Source organism: Silurus meridionalis, chromosome 26 (genome assembly GCF_014805685.1).
Source record: "Silurus meridionalis isolate SWU-2019-XX chromosome 26, ASM1480568v1, whole genome shotgun sequence".
NCBI classification, from domain to species: domain Eukaryota; kingdom Metazoa; phylum Chordata; class Actinopteri; order Siluriformes; family Siluridae; genus Silurus; species Silurus meridionalis.
In genome coordinates, this window is record NC_060909.1 from 11,185,140 (window position 1) to 11,199,009 (window position 13,870).

Here is a 13,870-nt window from a genome sequence, read left to right on the forward strand (position 1 = left end):
ATATTTTTGTCCATGAATACTTATTTAATTATTTCCCTTCTATTTACTCCGCATTTCTCTCCAGTAGCAACCCACATCTGTAGCAAGCTGCACAAGCTCATATATATCCATGTGGATTTAATAGCTGTTTTTTTATTCCACAATGGCTGACAGAGAAGAAGAAGTTGATTTGGTCAAAGATACACTTAGAAGAAAAACTTTTCTTTTTTAATGTAGTGCTCTGTATTAAGCGGTGGATTGACTAAGGGTTGGACACCAATAACGGCCTAGGTGTGAAATGCATGGCTCGCCACTGCTCAACTGTTACTTTTGACAGTAACTGATACTGCAATGTGTTACTTTTTAAATACAGTAACTCCGTTTCCGTTACCGTATGGTGCGTTGTCAGTTACTTTTTTGGCTGAAGTGTAGCCTACAGTCTAACCTGTTTACAGCAGAGACGCATTGTAGGATTGGTGGATGCCATCCACCATAAACACGAAGAAGACGCACTGTGGGAGTGTTTCCGTTTATTCAAGTCTGTGCGAACATTTTTTTGTTTGTTTGTTTGTTTGTTTGTTCATTTTTATGGCCATATACAACAGCAGATTTTGCACTTTGAATACACAGCTTACTTAACATAAGTTGGTGACATGCAACTCTTAATTTTATGGTTAGGTTGAAAATTGCTCATAGATTTCATTTTTAAACAGCTTTTATATTTTTTATGTTATGTTTTTTAATGCATATAATTTATGGTTGTCAATACAGCAGTTTTTTTGTGCTGAGTTTCTCCAAATTGATTCTAAATAATTCAGATTGCTTTCATTTATTTATTTCAAAATGTTTTGTGTTATGTTGTACATTGTTGATAGTTTTCATACTTAAGCTGTGAAAGAAACATTTTAAGAGCTCAACACAACATCTTTAATGATGCAGAAGCCACTTTAGTTTTTAATTCTAAATATATTATTCAGCTTGTTTTGTTATTTATTTCAGAAATCCTTGTGATATATTCAGTTTGTGCTGCTCTGACTTAAAGAAAATAGTGTATAAAAATTACTTTGTGTTTAAGTCAGTTTTGTGTTTGTATAGACCATAACGCATAAAAGGGCATTAATGGAAACATTAAAGAATATTCTTTAAAAAAGTAACTAAAAAGTTACTTTTAACAGTAACGCATTACTTTTTGGTGTAAGTAATCAACAAAGTAATTGAGTTTCTTTTTGAATGAAGTAACTAGTAACCGTAACTAGTTTCTATTTCTTAGTAACTAGCACAACACTGCTGCTGACTGTGTATTACACTATGCAATTCTTATCAAGGCGAATAAGATAAATAAGGCCTAAACCTCCAATATTCTGAAAGATCCCATTTTTTTCTGTAATTATAACTAAATTAACACAAATCAATTCAGTTTTATTTATATAGCTCTTTTAGCAGTGGACATTGTACCAAAGCTGAATTTATATGTAAGTGTCTATAGGTTTATCCCTTACGGTAACAAGTAATAAAGCATAATAAAAAATTTGAGACAACAATCTAGTTTTTGATAAAACATCATATGCTCTGAAGTTATCCATCTGAAGAAGTTGACAGTCAGTGTATTATGACCAAATAAATTGAACAAAATAATAAAATAATAATAATAATAGAAAGAATAAAGTTTATATTATATATTATAAACAGGAATTTATTAATTGCTGCATCATTAAAATATGTATTAATGTATATTTCAGATACAGGTAGGGGTAATTTACCTGCACTTCAATTTACATATAAAGCAGAGCTATAAAAAACATATATTTGAACAAATAATATAAATGATATTTGTCATTAAAGTAAATCAGATGTATATATTTTGCAATTCATTTATAATAAACATTACATGTTTTAAAATTTTCTTTTCCTGAATGAAAAATGCAGTATATGTTCTTTAGAATCACTTCTTGGAATCGATTTATTTGATTCCCAAAATCTCGACTCAGAATCAGAGTCGAATCCAAAACTACAGCAAACGAACCGTCCTGCAGCGTGTCAGGGATCACGCATGCGCACTACAGAGCCAACAAAAACACGAGGCTTAATCAGAATGGGGAGAATAATAAACAAATAAATGTAGACATAAGACACACGTGTGATACTCGTCATTATCTTTCTCTACACTGAACTGGAAATTCTTCAATTTATATATTATATACTAACGATGTCTCTCTCTTTCTCATATTTACTCATATAAAATGTGTGTCTATATAATATAATATGATATAGCATAATATGATATATATATATATTATATTATATTATATTATACAGAGAGTTATATGCACATAGGAACACTAGTGAACGCGGTTGCTAAGCAACGGCTCTGCATTCTGAAAACCATCATGGCGGACAGACCGAGACCCGTGTCACAGGGGGTGAGCTACAAACAAACTTTATATACAATTGATAAATTGGGCACAATTTTTATTTTAATATTATAAAAATTGTTGCATGTTTGTTAGCTTACATTGCAACTGATGGTTTTATGAAAACAAAAATGAGTGGTGTAAAAGAAAACAATTCACAGACGTGTAGGACATCCGCCATGTTGGAAAGTGCTAGAGTTTATAGTAGTAGTAATAATAATAATAATAATAATAATAATAATAATAATAATAATAATAATAATAACAACAATAATAATAACAATACATTATATTTAAAGGCGCCTTTCAAAAGATAGAGGAGGTTCTAGTAGTTATACAGGCAGCTAAATTCTGGACCAATTGAAGTTTATGAAGGAGTTTGTGAGGAAACCCAAACAGAAGAGGTAGAAGAGGCAACTAGAGCATGTACAAGAACAGCTGTGTAATTGGATGTGAGGAACGGATGAAGATGGCTGATGTTCCGAAGATGGAAGTACGCAGACCGAGAAATACTGTTCACATGCTACATCAATTCCTGTCTCAGAAAAGAGAAATATACATCTTATTATACACGCACTGTAGGTATTTCATATAAGCTTACTTGATAACTTGATCAAGTGCATTGCTTATCAATTATAGTTATACAACTATCCTGATTAACTTCATTTTTAATTTAGTTCAGTTATACAAACCACAAAGAAAAAGAAGTAAAGTTCTAGGTCAGTAAGCTCTGGTTTTCTGATTGGAAGGTCTGGGGTTTGAGCCCCAGTAAAGCAGTGAGCAAAAAAGCTGCCACTCTTGGGCCCTTGATTAAGGTCCTTAACCCTCTCTGCTTCAGGGACACTGTATCACGGCTTACCCTGTGACCCCAGCTTCCTAACATTGCTGGGAAACGGAAAGAATGAATTTCACTTTGTTCAATGTGACAAGTAAAGTAATTTACAAAAACTTGAGACTGGACTGGTTTTTTTTTTGTTTTTTTAATGACCTCACATTTTAATGAAATTTCATTTCTCAGCAAACTTGCTTGAAAGATCAGCAGCATTCTCTTCCAATATTAGCTTCAAATAAAGCCTGGTTACTTTTAAACTATAAAATTATAAGCAATAAAGTAGAAATGCGATAAATGCAAAAGTTACTACCTACAATAAGCTATTACCCTGTGAATTTTACATCAGGCCAAAAAACCTCAGAGCGCTGCTTCTCAGAGACCTTCTTCTGCAACTAGACCTACAAATCGTCCTGCTTCTGCCCCAACAAAGAAATCAGCTCAAATGGACCTGCTAGCGAAAGAAGAGGAATACAAGTATGTGTTATTATTTTTTTTTAACAGCAACATTTTTATTTCCTGCAGATGACAATCATGTACCTACTGTGTTTCACACACACACACACACACACACACACACACACACACACACACACACACAATCATATCCCCAGCTTGCTTAATTGAGATGACTCCTGTGGTTTTAGGAGACTTAATGCAGAACTGGAGGCTAAAACAGCCGAGCTGGTGAGGCAGGCAGAGGAAGTTATGGTGAGGAACTTACTTGCATGCATTTTGCATTTTAGGTTCCTTTAGAAAATGATGCTGTTATTAGTTTACAAATTAAGATTTAAATGAAAGAACAATATATATATATATATATACACATACACATACACATACACAAAACAGCCACTTTTTAGTGAAACCTAAGCATTACCAGCATTGGTCCAGAGCTGTCAATCGATATCACTCACCCACACCACACGGTTCTAATCAGGCAGAAAAAATTATTTTTTAACATTTGAAACATTTAAAACATTTGGGGAATTTCTTTCTGTATATTTATTCCTGTGTTTTCAGAGAGAACAAAACGAGGTGCTGTCAAAGCCCATCTCAACTAATCTGAACCTCGACTCTGAGGAATTTAGGTAAACATGTTTTAGTAATTGTACACACTTTATAAAGTTTAAAAACATCTAAACTGATTTCATTAAATATTGTTTTTTTCTTTTCTTTTTTTTTTTATAAAACAGTAATGTCCCCATGCCTGCTGTGAAACAATCTACAGCAAAGGTTAAAGTATTACCTCAGTTTGATGATGCACATGTCGTCTGTGATTTAATAAGAAGAAGACAAAAGTTGCCAGAATTGTGGCTGTCTGTGACAGAGACAGATGTTAAACAGGGCCATAACTTTAATATTTCTCATGCATTATACAGGCAGTGAAAGAGAAAATGCATGTAAAAGCAGGCAAACTGACCAGACCTCCATCAACTCCCAGAAAGACAGCACAGTATGTTAAAAACATTCTACACTTTCTAGATAGAATGATTTTCTAGACTCTACATAGTTCTCATTTAACTCACCAAAGCTTCATTTTACTTAATTGCTGAACGTGTTCGATAACAGAAAAAGAAACAAACAGTCGTGGATGACGTTGCAGTGGTGGAGGATTTTACAGATTTCTCGCTGGCCAAGACGATAAGCAAAATAGAGGATGGAGTAAACGATGATGCCACGGGCGAGCAGCTGGAGGATGATGTTATGCCAAGCACCGGGGTAGAGATGGGTGCAGGTATGTTCTTAATAATGAACTACAACATTATCTACACCACAGTGCTGATAAATTTTGGATTCTGATTGGTCAGATGGTGTGGGTTCATACTCTATGTGGTCCCCAGCCCCCGGGCCGTGGGTCAATTGGTACCGAGCTGCACATAAAGAATACATAACTTACATTATTTCCGTTTCATATTATCTGATTCTGAACGATGTTCTATTTTGGAAAATTACCGGATTCTCTCCGCCACATCTGTCTATGACTCACTCTTGATGCAATTCATGATTCCTCGGTCACATGTCTTACCTCCATCCACTACCTTCTTAAAGGGGCTGCTCCGGCCACTAACACATAATACATTACCACTAAATTAATAACCCCAAGCGAGCAAAATAAACAAAAAAACAACACAGTGGATTCACTTCTATTATAATATTTAGAAAATACCAGTTTTTATGGCGGTCATATAATTTTATTTGGTTGTATTTATCCACCACACCTTAAAGGCCGGTCCGTGAAAATACTGTCCGACATTAAACCGGTCCGTGGTGCAAAAAAAGTTGGGGACCACTCACTGATCTACAGTGTAGTTCTGACAGTAGTGCAGTTGCAAATCACACTTTGGTTTTACTGTGCCTGAAACCTGAAACTCTAATCAAGGTTTCTGTTAAAAAAATATTTTTTAAGCATTTAATTATTTATGTGATAAAAATGTATTTAAATTTTATGGAGTCTTCATTGTCAGTGCTTTGTGACAGTAAGATTCAAGACAAAGTCTTTGTGGTTTCTCTATAACATAGCGTAAGAACAGGAGCGAACTTGTTTCAGTGTCATTATAAATAGATCAGAGGAATTAAAACTAAACCTGAACTGGAGTGTTGTTTGAGGAATTTATTAAACTTTTGCATTGTTTTTAAATTGAAAATGTTTAATTACTGAAATTCATAGAACCATTTCCTAATATATTTCCGTCAGATCAACGAGTTTCTCGCTTTTAATATTCACAGAAGTTCAGATTCGCTTTTTGAAGGCCAAACTCCGAGTGGTGCAGGAAGAGTTAAACAGACTCTCACACGAATGCAACAAGAAGGTAGGCAGTGGAAGTTACATGTGATAAAGTGTGTCTAGTGTGAAAAGGGACTAGAATTTTCTTTCTCCTCATTTAGGACGAGGAGAATGGTGTGTTGAGCAGTAAGCTAAAGGAGGTGGAGGAGGATCGAGTCAGACTGCAGAGGATGAGCAGCTTGCAGCAGACGCAGTTAGAGAAGCACCGAGCACTGGCTGAAGACGCTAACAGGAACTGTGACAGCCTGCGCCAACAAGTTACCGCATTACAGAAGGCGAGGCTGATGCCTAATTAATTCACTTAAGCATTCATCGGTTTCAGTAATTCAGTGGTTTGATTGAGTGATTTTATAAGAAATATTGCATATTTTATTTACAGTATGGTGACACTCATATTATGCAGAGTAACTTACAATTGAGGTTTAAGGGCCATGCTCAGGGGCCCAACAGTGACAGCTTGGTGGTCCTGGGATTTGAATTTGTTGAAAACCACTGAGCTACCACTTAATAGTGGTATTTAAAAACTTTATCTTAGGTAATTACAATTTCTTTTATTGGCAAAAATATGAAAGGTATATTATTTCTTTGATTTGTTATCAAATCCATCACAAATTGTCAAAATCCCAGGAAATTCCTCACTAATATCTTTTTAAATAGCGATATAAATAAATAAATAAAATTACATACATTTAAACTGAACTTTTGGTTCTGAATAGAAAATATATACAAAAGGTGTTATTTTGAGAAAGCAGTTGTCAAGTCGGGTTTTTCACAAGTTACAGAAGAAAACAAGTTTTTTCTTTGGTTAGCAGAATCAGGTTTATTGGCCAAGTGTGTTCACACACACACATAAGGAATTTGGTTCTAGCTGTTAGTGACTCTCAAAGTACAGACATACACTATATGTCCACTATATTGTATATACTATATTGTACACTATATAGCAGCCATAGTGTGTGTAACATGTATGGATGATGTGATGACTGAAAGTTCTGATATGAATATGTATGAATATGAATGCAGGGAATACATTTATGGTGAGTTGTTAATGAGGCTGATTGCCTCGGGAAAGAAACTGTTCCTGTGTCCGGCAGTTTTGGTGAACAAAGTTCTGTAGCGTCTGCCAGAAGGGAGGAGCTGAAAGATGTTGTGTCCAGGGTGCGAAGGGTCAGAAGTGATTTTTCCTGGCCGGTTTCTGGTTCTTGTATGGTACAAGTCCTGGAGAGTGGGCAGGGGAGCACCAATGTTGTTATTATATATGTGATATGTTATTAACCACAAATCTGTGGCTGTGTCTAAAATGCAGGAGGTGGAGGGAATAAAAAGGGCTCAAAAGCAGGCTTCCAGCAGCCACAATGCCACAGAGGTGAGACTTAACCGAGCTCTGGAGGAGGCAGAGAGGAGCAAAGCTGAACTTGTCAAGCTTAAACAGAGCAGCAAGGTACCAATTAATTTAAACCCTGGCAGATTTCTTTTACTGTAATAAACAAACTGTATCATTGAAACCACATTTTACTTTATGTTCAAAGTGTGAGCAGTATAATATGGTAAACTCTTCCATAATTATACTTGAAGTTCAGTTATGCTAAAGAAATCATTGAACATAGACTTAAATGAAACATTAAACTTAAACCCCTTTAACACCCAGGAGCAATAAGAAAATTCTAAATAATACACTCCCATCTACATTTACAGTACAGTTCAATTCTGGAATGTGGATGGTCAGTTTTCTCTGTAAAATGATTATACAAAAAACAAACAATACAAGCAAACAGAGAGATGGAGAAAATGAGATGCTTGTGAATGGATTATTGTTTATTGTTACTGTAATCTAAGTGATAACAGGAACTAAATCATTTCTCAAGTTCTGCAAGATCAAATCTGATCATAAACTATTAAAATGTGCACTGTGTAAGGGATCACCATTCGAAATTCAAAAGCGCTATGGTATAAATCGCCACATGTCCCATCCTCACTTTCAGCCCAAGTTAGTTATTTGACTGGTTTATTTTCTTTTAAAGGACTCCGTGAATCAGGAGCAGCAGAGGATCGAAGCTCTACAGGCAGAGAATAAAAGGCTGGAAAAACAGAAAGATGAACTCATCACAGGCTTTAAAAAGCAGCTCAAGCTCATTGATATTTTAAAAAGGCAAAAGGTGAGTTTGCATAAAACTCATTACCTCATCATAGCATGAGCACAAAGCTCATTTTAACTCTGTTGAAAATGTTTCCAGATACATTTTGAAGCAGCAAGGATGATGTCCTTTACTGAGGAGGAGTTTATGAAGGCTCTCGACTGGGGCAAAATGTAACGCGTACACACGTACATGCACTTCAGATAAACTCCTCATCTGTTCTGTCAAAGTCTCTGAGAATGTTTTAAAAGTCTTTGACTTGAATTATTTTTTTTTTTTATACAAGTTACAGGATTCTTGAGCAGGTCTGGAAAACAGGGAATTTGTATAGCCTTTATACATTTTAAACAAGAAAAAGAAAAAAAAAATGCATTATAATCTGTATATATCTAAGGAATTAAACTTGGTGTTCTGCTGTTACATGAATTTTTTCCAGTCATCTTTTTATTTAAATTGTGCCATACCTTACTGAAAGTTCCTGTTTCATTATAGTAGCTAAAAACAATCATTTACCAGACCTTTTTTTTGTCTTTATGGTAAAATGAAAGTGTTGTTATAATTGTATACTATAAAAATGATACACAGTAAGATCAAGAAATCAAGACATTTAAAGTATTTCTATAAATACATGATTGAATACTAATAGACATAATATCTCAATATTTGTTTACCATCATCTATAAATGTTAGATCATGGTACTTTTCTTCTATAGTTAACAACCTTAAAACATATGAAATGATTTTGAAGAAAAACAAAACAAAACAACAACTCTGAATTAATATGAAAGCATGTTTTTATGACTGTTGAACATAACTGACATACAGAAATTGGTTAACGGACAAGTCCAGGCACGTCTTGTTTGGGCCATCAGTAGTCGGCAGGAGGCAGTGTGACCATCCTGGTAAACTCCTCATAGTGAACAAGGCCATCGGGGCCGACATGGGCCTCCTTAAACAGTTCGTCCACTGGAATTTCGACAGAGAAAAGATGATTTTAAAGCACATAACCTGCTAACCTTCCAATTCTTGCAGAATGAAGTTCCTCAACATACTTTAATGAAGGTAATAATACATTAATATGATATTGCTGTACCTTCTTTATCAGTGAGCTTCTCTCCCAGGCTTGTGAGTTTGGCTCGGAGCTCAGATGCCAGGATGTAGCCCTTCTTCTGTTTGTCTGTCATGCGCATGGCCTCAAGGATCTCTGACTTAGGTTCTTCCTGCTGCATCTGTCTGTGCATGATGGTCAGGAAGGTAGAGAAATCCAGCTCGCCCATTTTATCTGAGCCACAAAATACGCAGGTTAAGGATGTTTCATGTTAATATTCAAGACAGCTGTAAATATTTTAAGAATAATGTAAACAGTAGACAAGACAGATTTAAGTGGAAAAGTTTCAACACCCAGTCAAACGTCTGTGGTTGAAGAAATTGGTCAGTACTTGGTGTTTCTGGTTAAAATCCATCACAACTCATAGTTTAAGTATCACAGCTACTTAGTCTTTATGAAGGTTAAAGGTTTGAATTCCCATTGACTCACTAGTTCAGAGCTGGGTCCAGGAGGTCTGTGATTTTCTAAATGTTGTTGCAATGGTACACACCAAACCATTATTAAAATTAGGTCTCCTATAAATAACGTTAACTGGAATATAATCATTTTCTGAAATATAAAAATCAGTCGTACTTTTTTTTTTTTTTTTGAAATAATACACCTAAAATTATATTGTATCTGTCTAATTGTTTAAAAACAGTTTGTAAAATAGGTCTGTGCTGAATGGCTTTTAAATATTTAGTATGAAATATTTTGTAATTACAGTTTCTAAACAGTTTGAGCAGCCCTGATTTTATTTCAATATTCTTTAGTGAAGTGTCTAATGGTTTAAAGCACATGTTTAAGTCTTACTTAAGTAAATATCTTATATTGTCATTCAATTTGCTGCAGTTAAGATAAGAGTCGCTCAGGAAACAGCCACCATACAAACCAAACCAGGAGATACTGCCCTTTCCCAGAGCTACAGGTGATAACACTACTCTGAATATCATTTCCTCCTATATTGAGTATCTTACTGAACACTTTTCAGACCACTTTATGATCATTTATACTGTTTACGATGACAATAGATTTTGACAATGACAGATCTTTCTTATCCTTTATAAGTTTGATACTAAAAGATAAATACATACATATAAATTGTACATTTCTTTTATTTATACATATAATTTAAATTAATGTAGAGACTTAGAACCCAGATGTTTTTTTTTCTTAAAGAACTGAATTTTAGTGCATCTGGAAAGTATTCACAGCTCTTCACTTTTTTTCACATTTTGTTATGTTACAGACTTATTCCAAAATGGATTAAATGAAAATCATTGCAAATTTGCTCTGTACATTGCTGCATGAATTTTCCCCTTGATCCGGACTAGTCTCCCAGTTACTGCCGTTGAAAAACATCCCCACAACATGATGCTGTCACCACCATGCTTCACTGTAGGGAAGGTATTGGCCAGGAATGAGCGGTGCCTGGTTACTTCAAGGTTGGCATTCACGCCAAAGAGTTCCATCTTTGTTTTTCATTGTCTAAGAGTCCTTCAGGTGCCTTTTGGCAAACTCAGGCAGGCTGTCATTTGCCTTTCTCTGAGGAGTGGCTTCTGTCTTTCCACTTTAACATATAGGCCTGATTGGTGAAGTGTTGCAGAGATGGTTGTTTTTCTGGAAGGCTTTCCTCTCTCCACAGAGAAACGCAGAAGCTCTTTCAGGGTGACCATCAGGTTCTTAGTCAACTCCCTGACTAAGGCCCTTCCCCCGATCGCTCAGTTTGGCCAGGTGGACAGTCTTGAGAGATTCCTGGTGGTTCCAAACTTCTCTTATTTACAGATGATTCATTACGGATTTACAGATTGAGACCATCAATGCTGCAAAACTCTGCAAAATACCCTGCCCAGATCTGTGCCTCGATACAATCATGTCTCTGAGGTCTCCAGACTATAACTTGGACTTCATGGCTTGGTTTGTGCTCTGACATGCACTGTTAACCATGGGACCTATTATAGACACGTGTGTGCCTTTCCAAATCATGTCCAATCAAATGAATTCACCACAGGTGGACACCAATCAAGTTGTAGAAACACCTTAAGGATGATTAGTAGAAACAGGATGCACCTGAGCTCAATTTTGAGTGTCATGGCAAAGGCTGTGAATATTTATGTACGTGATTTTTTTTAGTTTTAAACAAACTTATGTTCTCATTATGGGAGAACATAATATAAAAAATCCATTTTGGAATAAGGCAGTAACATAACATTTTAACATAGAATTTTAAAAAGGGAAGCATTGTGAATACTTTCCGGATGCACTGTAAACCAATTCAGCTTTAGTGATGCACAAAACTTTAAGGTGATTAAATAATTATAATTAAAATGCTGCTATGACCAATGCAACATTTCCACATCCATGCTTCAAAAAAAATATCTGACCCACATTTAGATCATCAAATGAAGAAAACTTAATGTGTTCCTAATGTGAAATGTAATAATCCTTGAACGTCTAATCCTCCTGTTTTTTTTTCTATTGGATGAAAGTTGTCTTATCATTTGTAAAGCGAAACAGGTAAACAAGTTTTGTTAAAGTGTATCTATGGAGTTTTCTTTGTATACTACATAATAAATGGACACTGCAGTAAAATCTTTACCTATTTTATGGACCTGAAGGTGTCTGTCCACCTCGTTGAACGTGGGACTGGTGCCTAAAGAACGCATCACTGTAATCAGGTCCTTGGCTTCAATTTTGCCCTTCCGCTTTTTATCATACAGGGAGAAGCATTCTTTAAATTCTGCAAGATGAAGAACATTAGTTCAGGTTTATTACTGTGACTTTCAGAAAAGTGTCTGATTTGTGGTTCACTACACTTGTTAGCTTTAATTATAGTACAATCATTAGAAATTACATCAGGCCTGTTAGTCATGAAATGATTAATAAGACTCACCATTTATCTGAGTCTGAGACAGAAACTTGGCCTGAATGAAGAAAAGAAGCGATAAACACACAATACTTTAATGTTAGTATGTACACAAGATCCAACTAGTTAAGAATAAGAAATGTAGATTTTTATCTTTACCATTGTGTATCATCCGTCTCTGCCTAACTCGGGTGGCTTCTTGGAACGTCCCTCCCTTAGACCTGCGAACACGATCTAAAGTCCACCAAGCTCATGACGTAATTGATAGCCTTGTTGCCATAGAGACAGCATTATACGACACCACCTATCATATTGTGCGCTCTCCAGTGTTGGCTTTAACAACAGGTGATAAATACTTTCGGTGCATGAAATAATTCCCATTAAACTTTTTTTGTGTGATTTTTTTTTTCTAGCATATATATTGAACATAAAAAGGTCATAATGGTTATAACGTGCATTCTGTTTGTTTATTTACCGCAAATATAATTTGACAATTAGAAACACTATGCCTAATTTGACAGAACATTTGTAGGAAATGTAAAATGGTTGTCAAAATTTACGTTTCAATCACAGCCCATTTTAGAGAAACATACAGTACGTCAATAACAACAATTTTATGAAAAAAAAAAATAATGTAAAAAAAATACAATAGGAAATAAAATTACAGGTATTTGTGATAAATACCCTCAATTTAACCATGTGAACCTTTTTGATGTGATTTGATGTGTCTTTAAAAGGAAAAAAATGTGTTTACATTGCGCCCTTTAATGTGTGTATGATTGTTTTTTATATCCACTGTACATGAACATAAAATCATCATACAGTTTATTACAGTACAGTATACTTAATAAAATATATACAAAAAAGGACAGAACAGTGAGTGTACATAAATATTCTACAGAGCAGTAGCAAAAATAATAATAATAATAATCATTACCATAAAATAACCTGTAATCTAAAGAAAAACACTTTGTATGTATGTATGTATGTATACATTACATTTTTAATTTATTCATTTCTGTATTCAATTTATCAAGTAATCACTTATATTTTGACTGTATGTTCCAATAATACAGATACATTATAGACAACTTTGAACACACAATGAAAGGAAAATATCTTTTTTTTTTTTTTACAATTAAAAAAGAGTGTTGAGTGATTCAGGTTCTACAAAAATAAGAATAATTAACTTTAAATGATCATCTGTAAACTACATTAAATTAGTCATCAAACACACAGAACACACAACAATCAGACCTCACTGATGGATTGTGGAAGTTTGCACACCCTTTGTTATAATTTATTGAATATAATTTATACTAGACATTTTCACAGGTATTCTTTTAATAAGTATTACACAAATATTCTAATGTTCAAACCTGTTTAACTGCTGAATGCATCTTTGCATTCTCAAAACCGCCGTTTGGATCCCTACAGCTGTTACATTCCTCTCACAATTTCCTTTAAATTCATTATTTGAAGGTGTTTGTAAATTAAGATCTAAACCAAATGTTAAATATAACAAAAAAATTTTTATTCTTTTTTTAAGATGAGTATGGTGGGTAAAGCGTTGGACTTTGGATCCAGGGGTTGTGGGTTCGAGTCATGGCTATACCAGGCTGCCCCTCTGGGGGTCCTTAAGCGAGGCCCTTAACCTCCATTAGGTGCTCAGTTGTGGGAATGGGGATAAAGTACTCTGCTATGGAAGGTCCCAGGCTCAGCTGTGAAAGGAGGAGGGTGGGCATTGGGCTAGCAACCCGACCCTGTAACAAAAC

General features: G+C 34.9%; 2 protein-coding genes across 2 annotated transcripts; one reads left to right on the forward strand and one right to left on the reverse strand.

Annotated features, from left to right (window-relative positions):
* Positions 1-2,308: 2,308 nt before the first annotated feature.
* Positions 2,309-8,562, forward strand: tex9 (testis expressed 9). Its single transcript, XM_046840606.1, is given in 13 exon segments — positions 2,309-2,399; positions 3,569-3,696; positions 3,867-3,930; positions 4,243-4,310; positions 4,416-4,455; positions 4,602-4,675; positions 4,790-4,805; positions 4,807-4,957; positions 5,950-6,032; positions 6,109-6,282; positions 7,314-7,448; positions 8,029-8,163; positions 8,242-8,562. Coding segments are annotated over 13 exon segments (1,179 nt in total). The 5' UTR covers positions 2,309-2,366; the 3' UTR covers positions 8,320-8,562.
* Positions 8,563-8,714: 152 nt separating this feature from the next.
* Positions 8,715-12,392, reverse strand: calml4a (calmodulin-like 4a). Its single transcript, XM_046840605.1, has 5 exons — positions 12,255-12,392; positions 12,123-12,153; positions 11,829-11,969; positions 9,236-9,424; positions 8,715-9,108 (listed from the first exon to the last, which is right to left on the reverse strand). Exons 1-5 carry the CDS (start codon positions 12,255-12,257, stop codon positions 9,011-9,013), a joined length of 462 nt encoding a protein of 153 aa, XP_046696561.1. The 5' UTR covers positions 12,258-12,392; the 3' UTR covers positions 8,715-9,010.
* Positions 12,393-13,870: the final 1,478 nt, after the last annotated feature.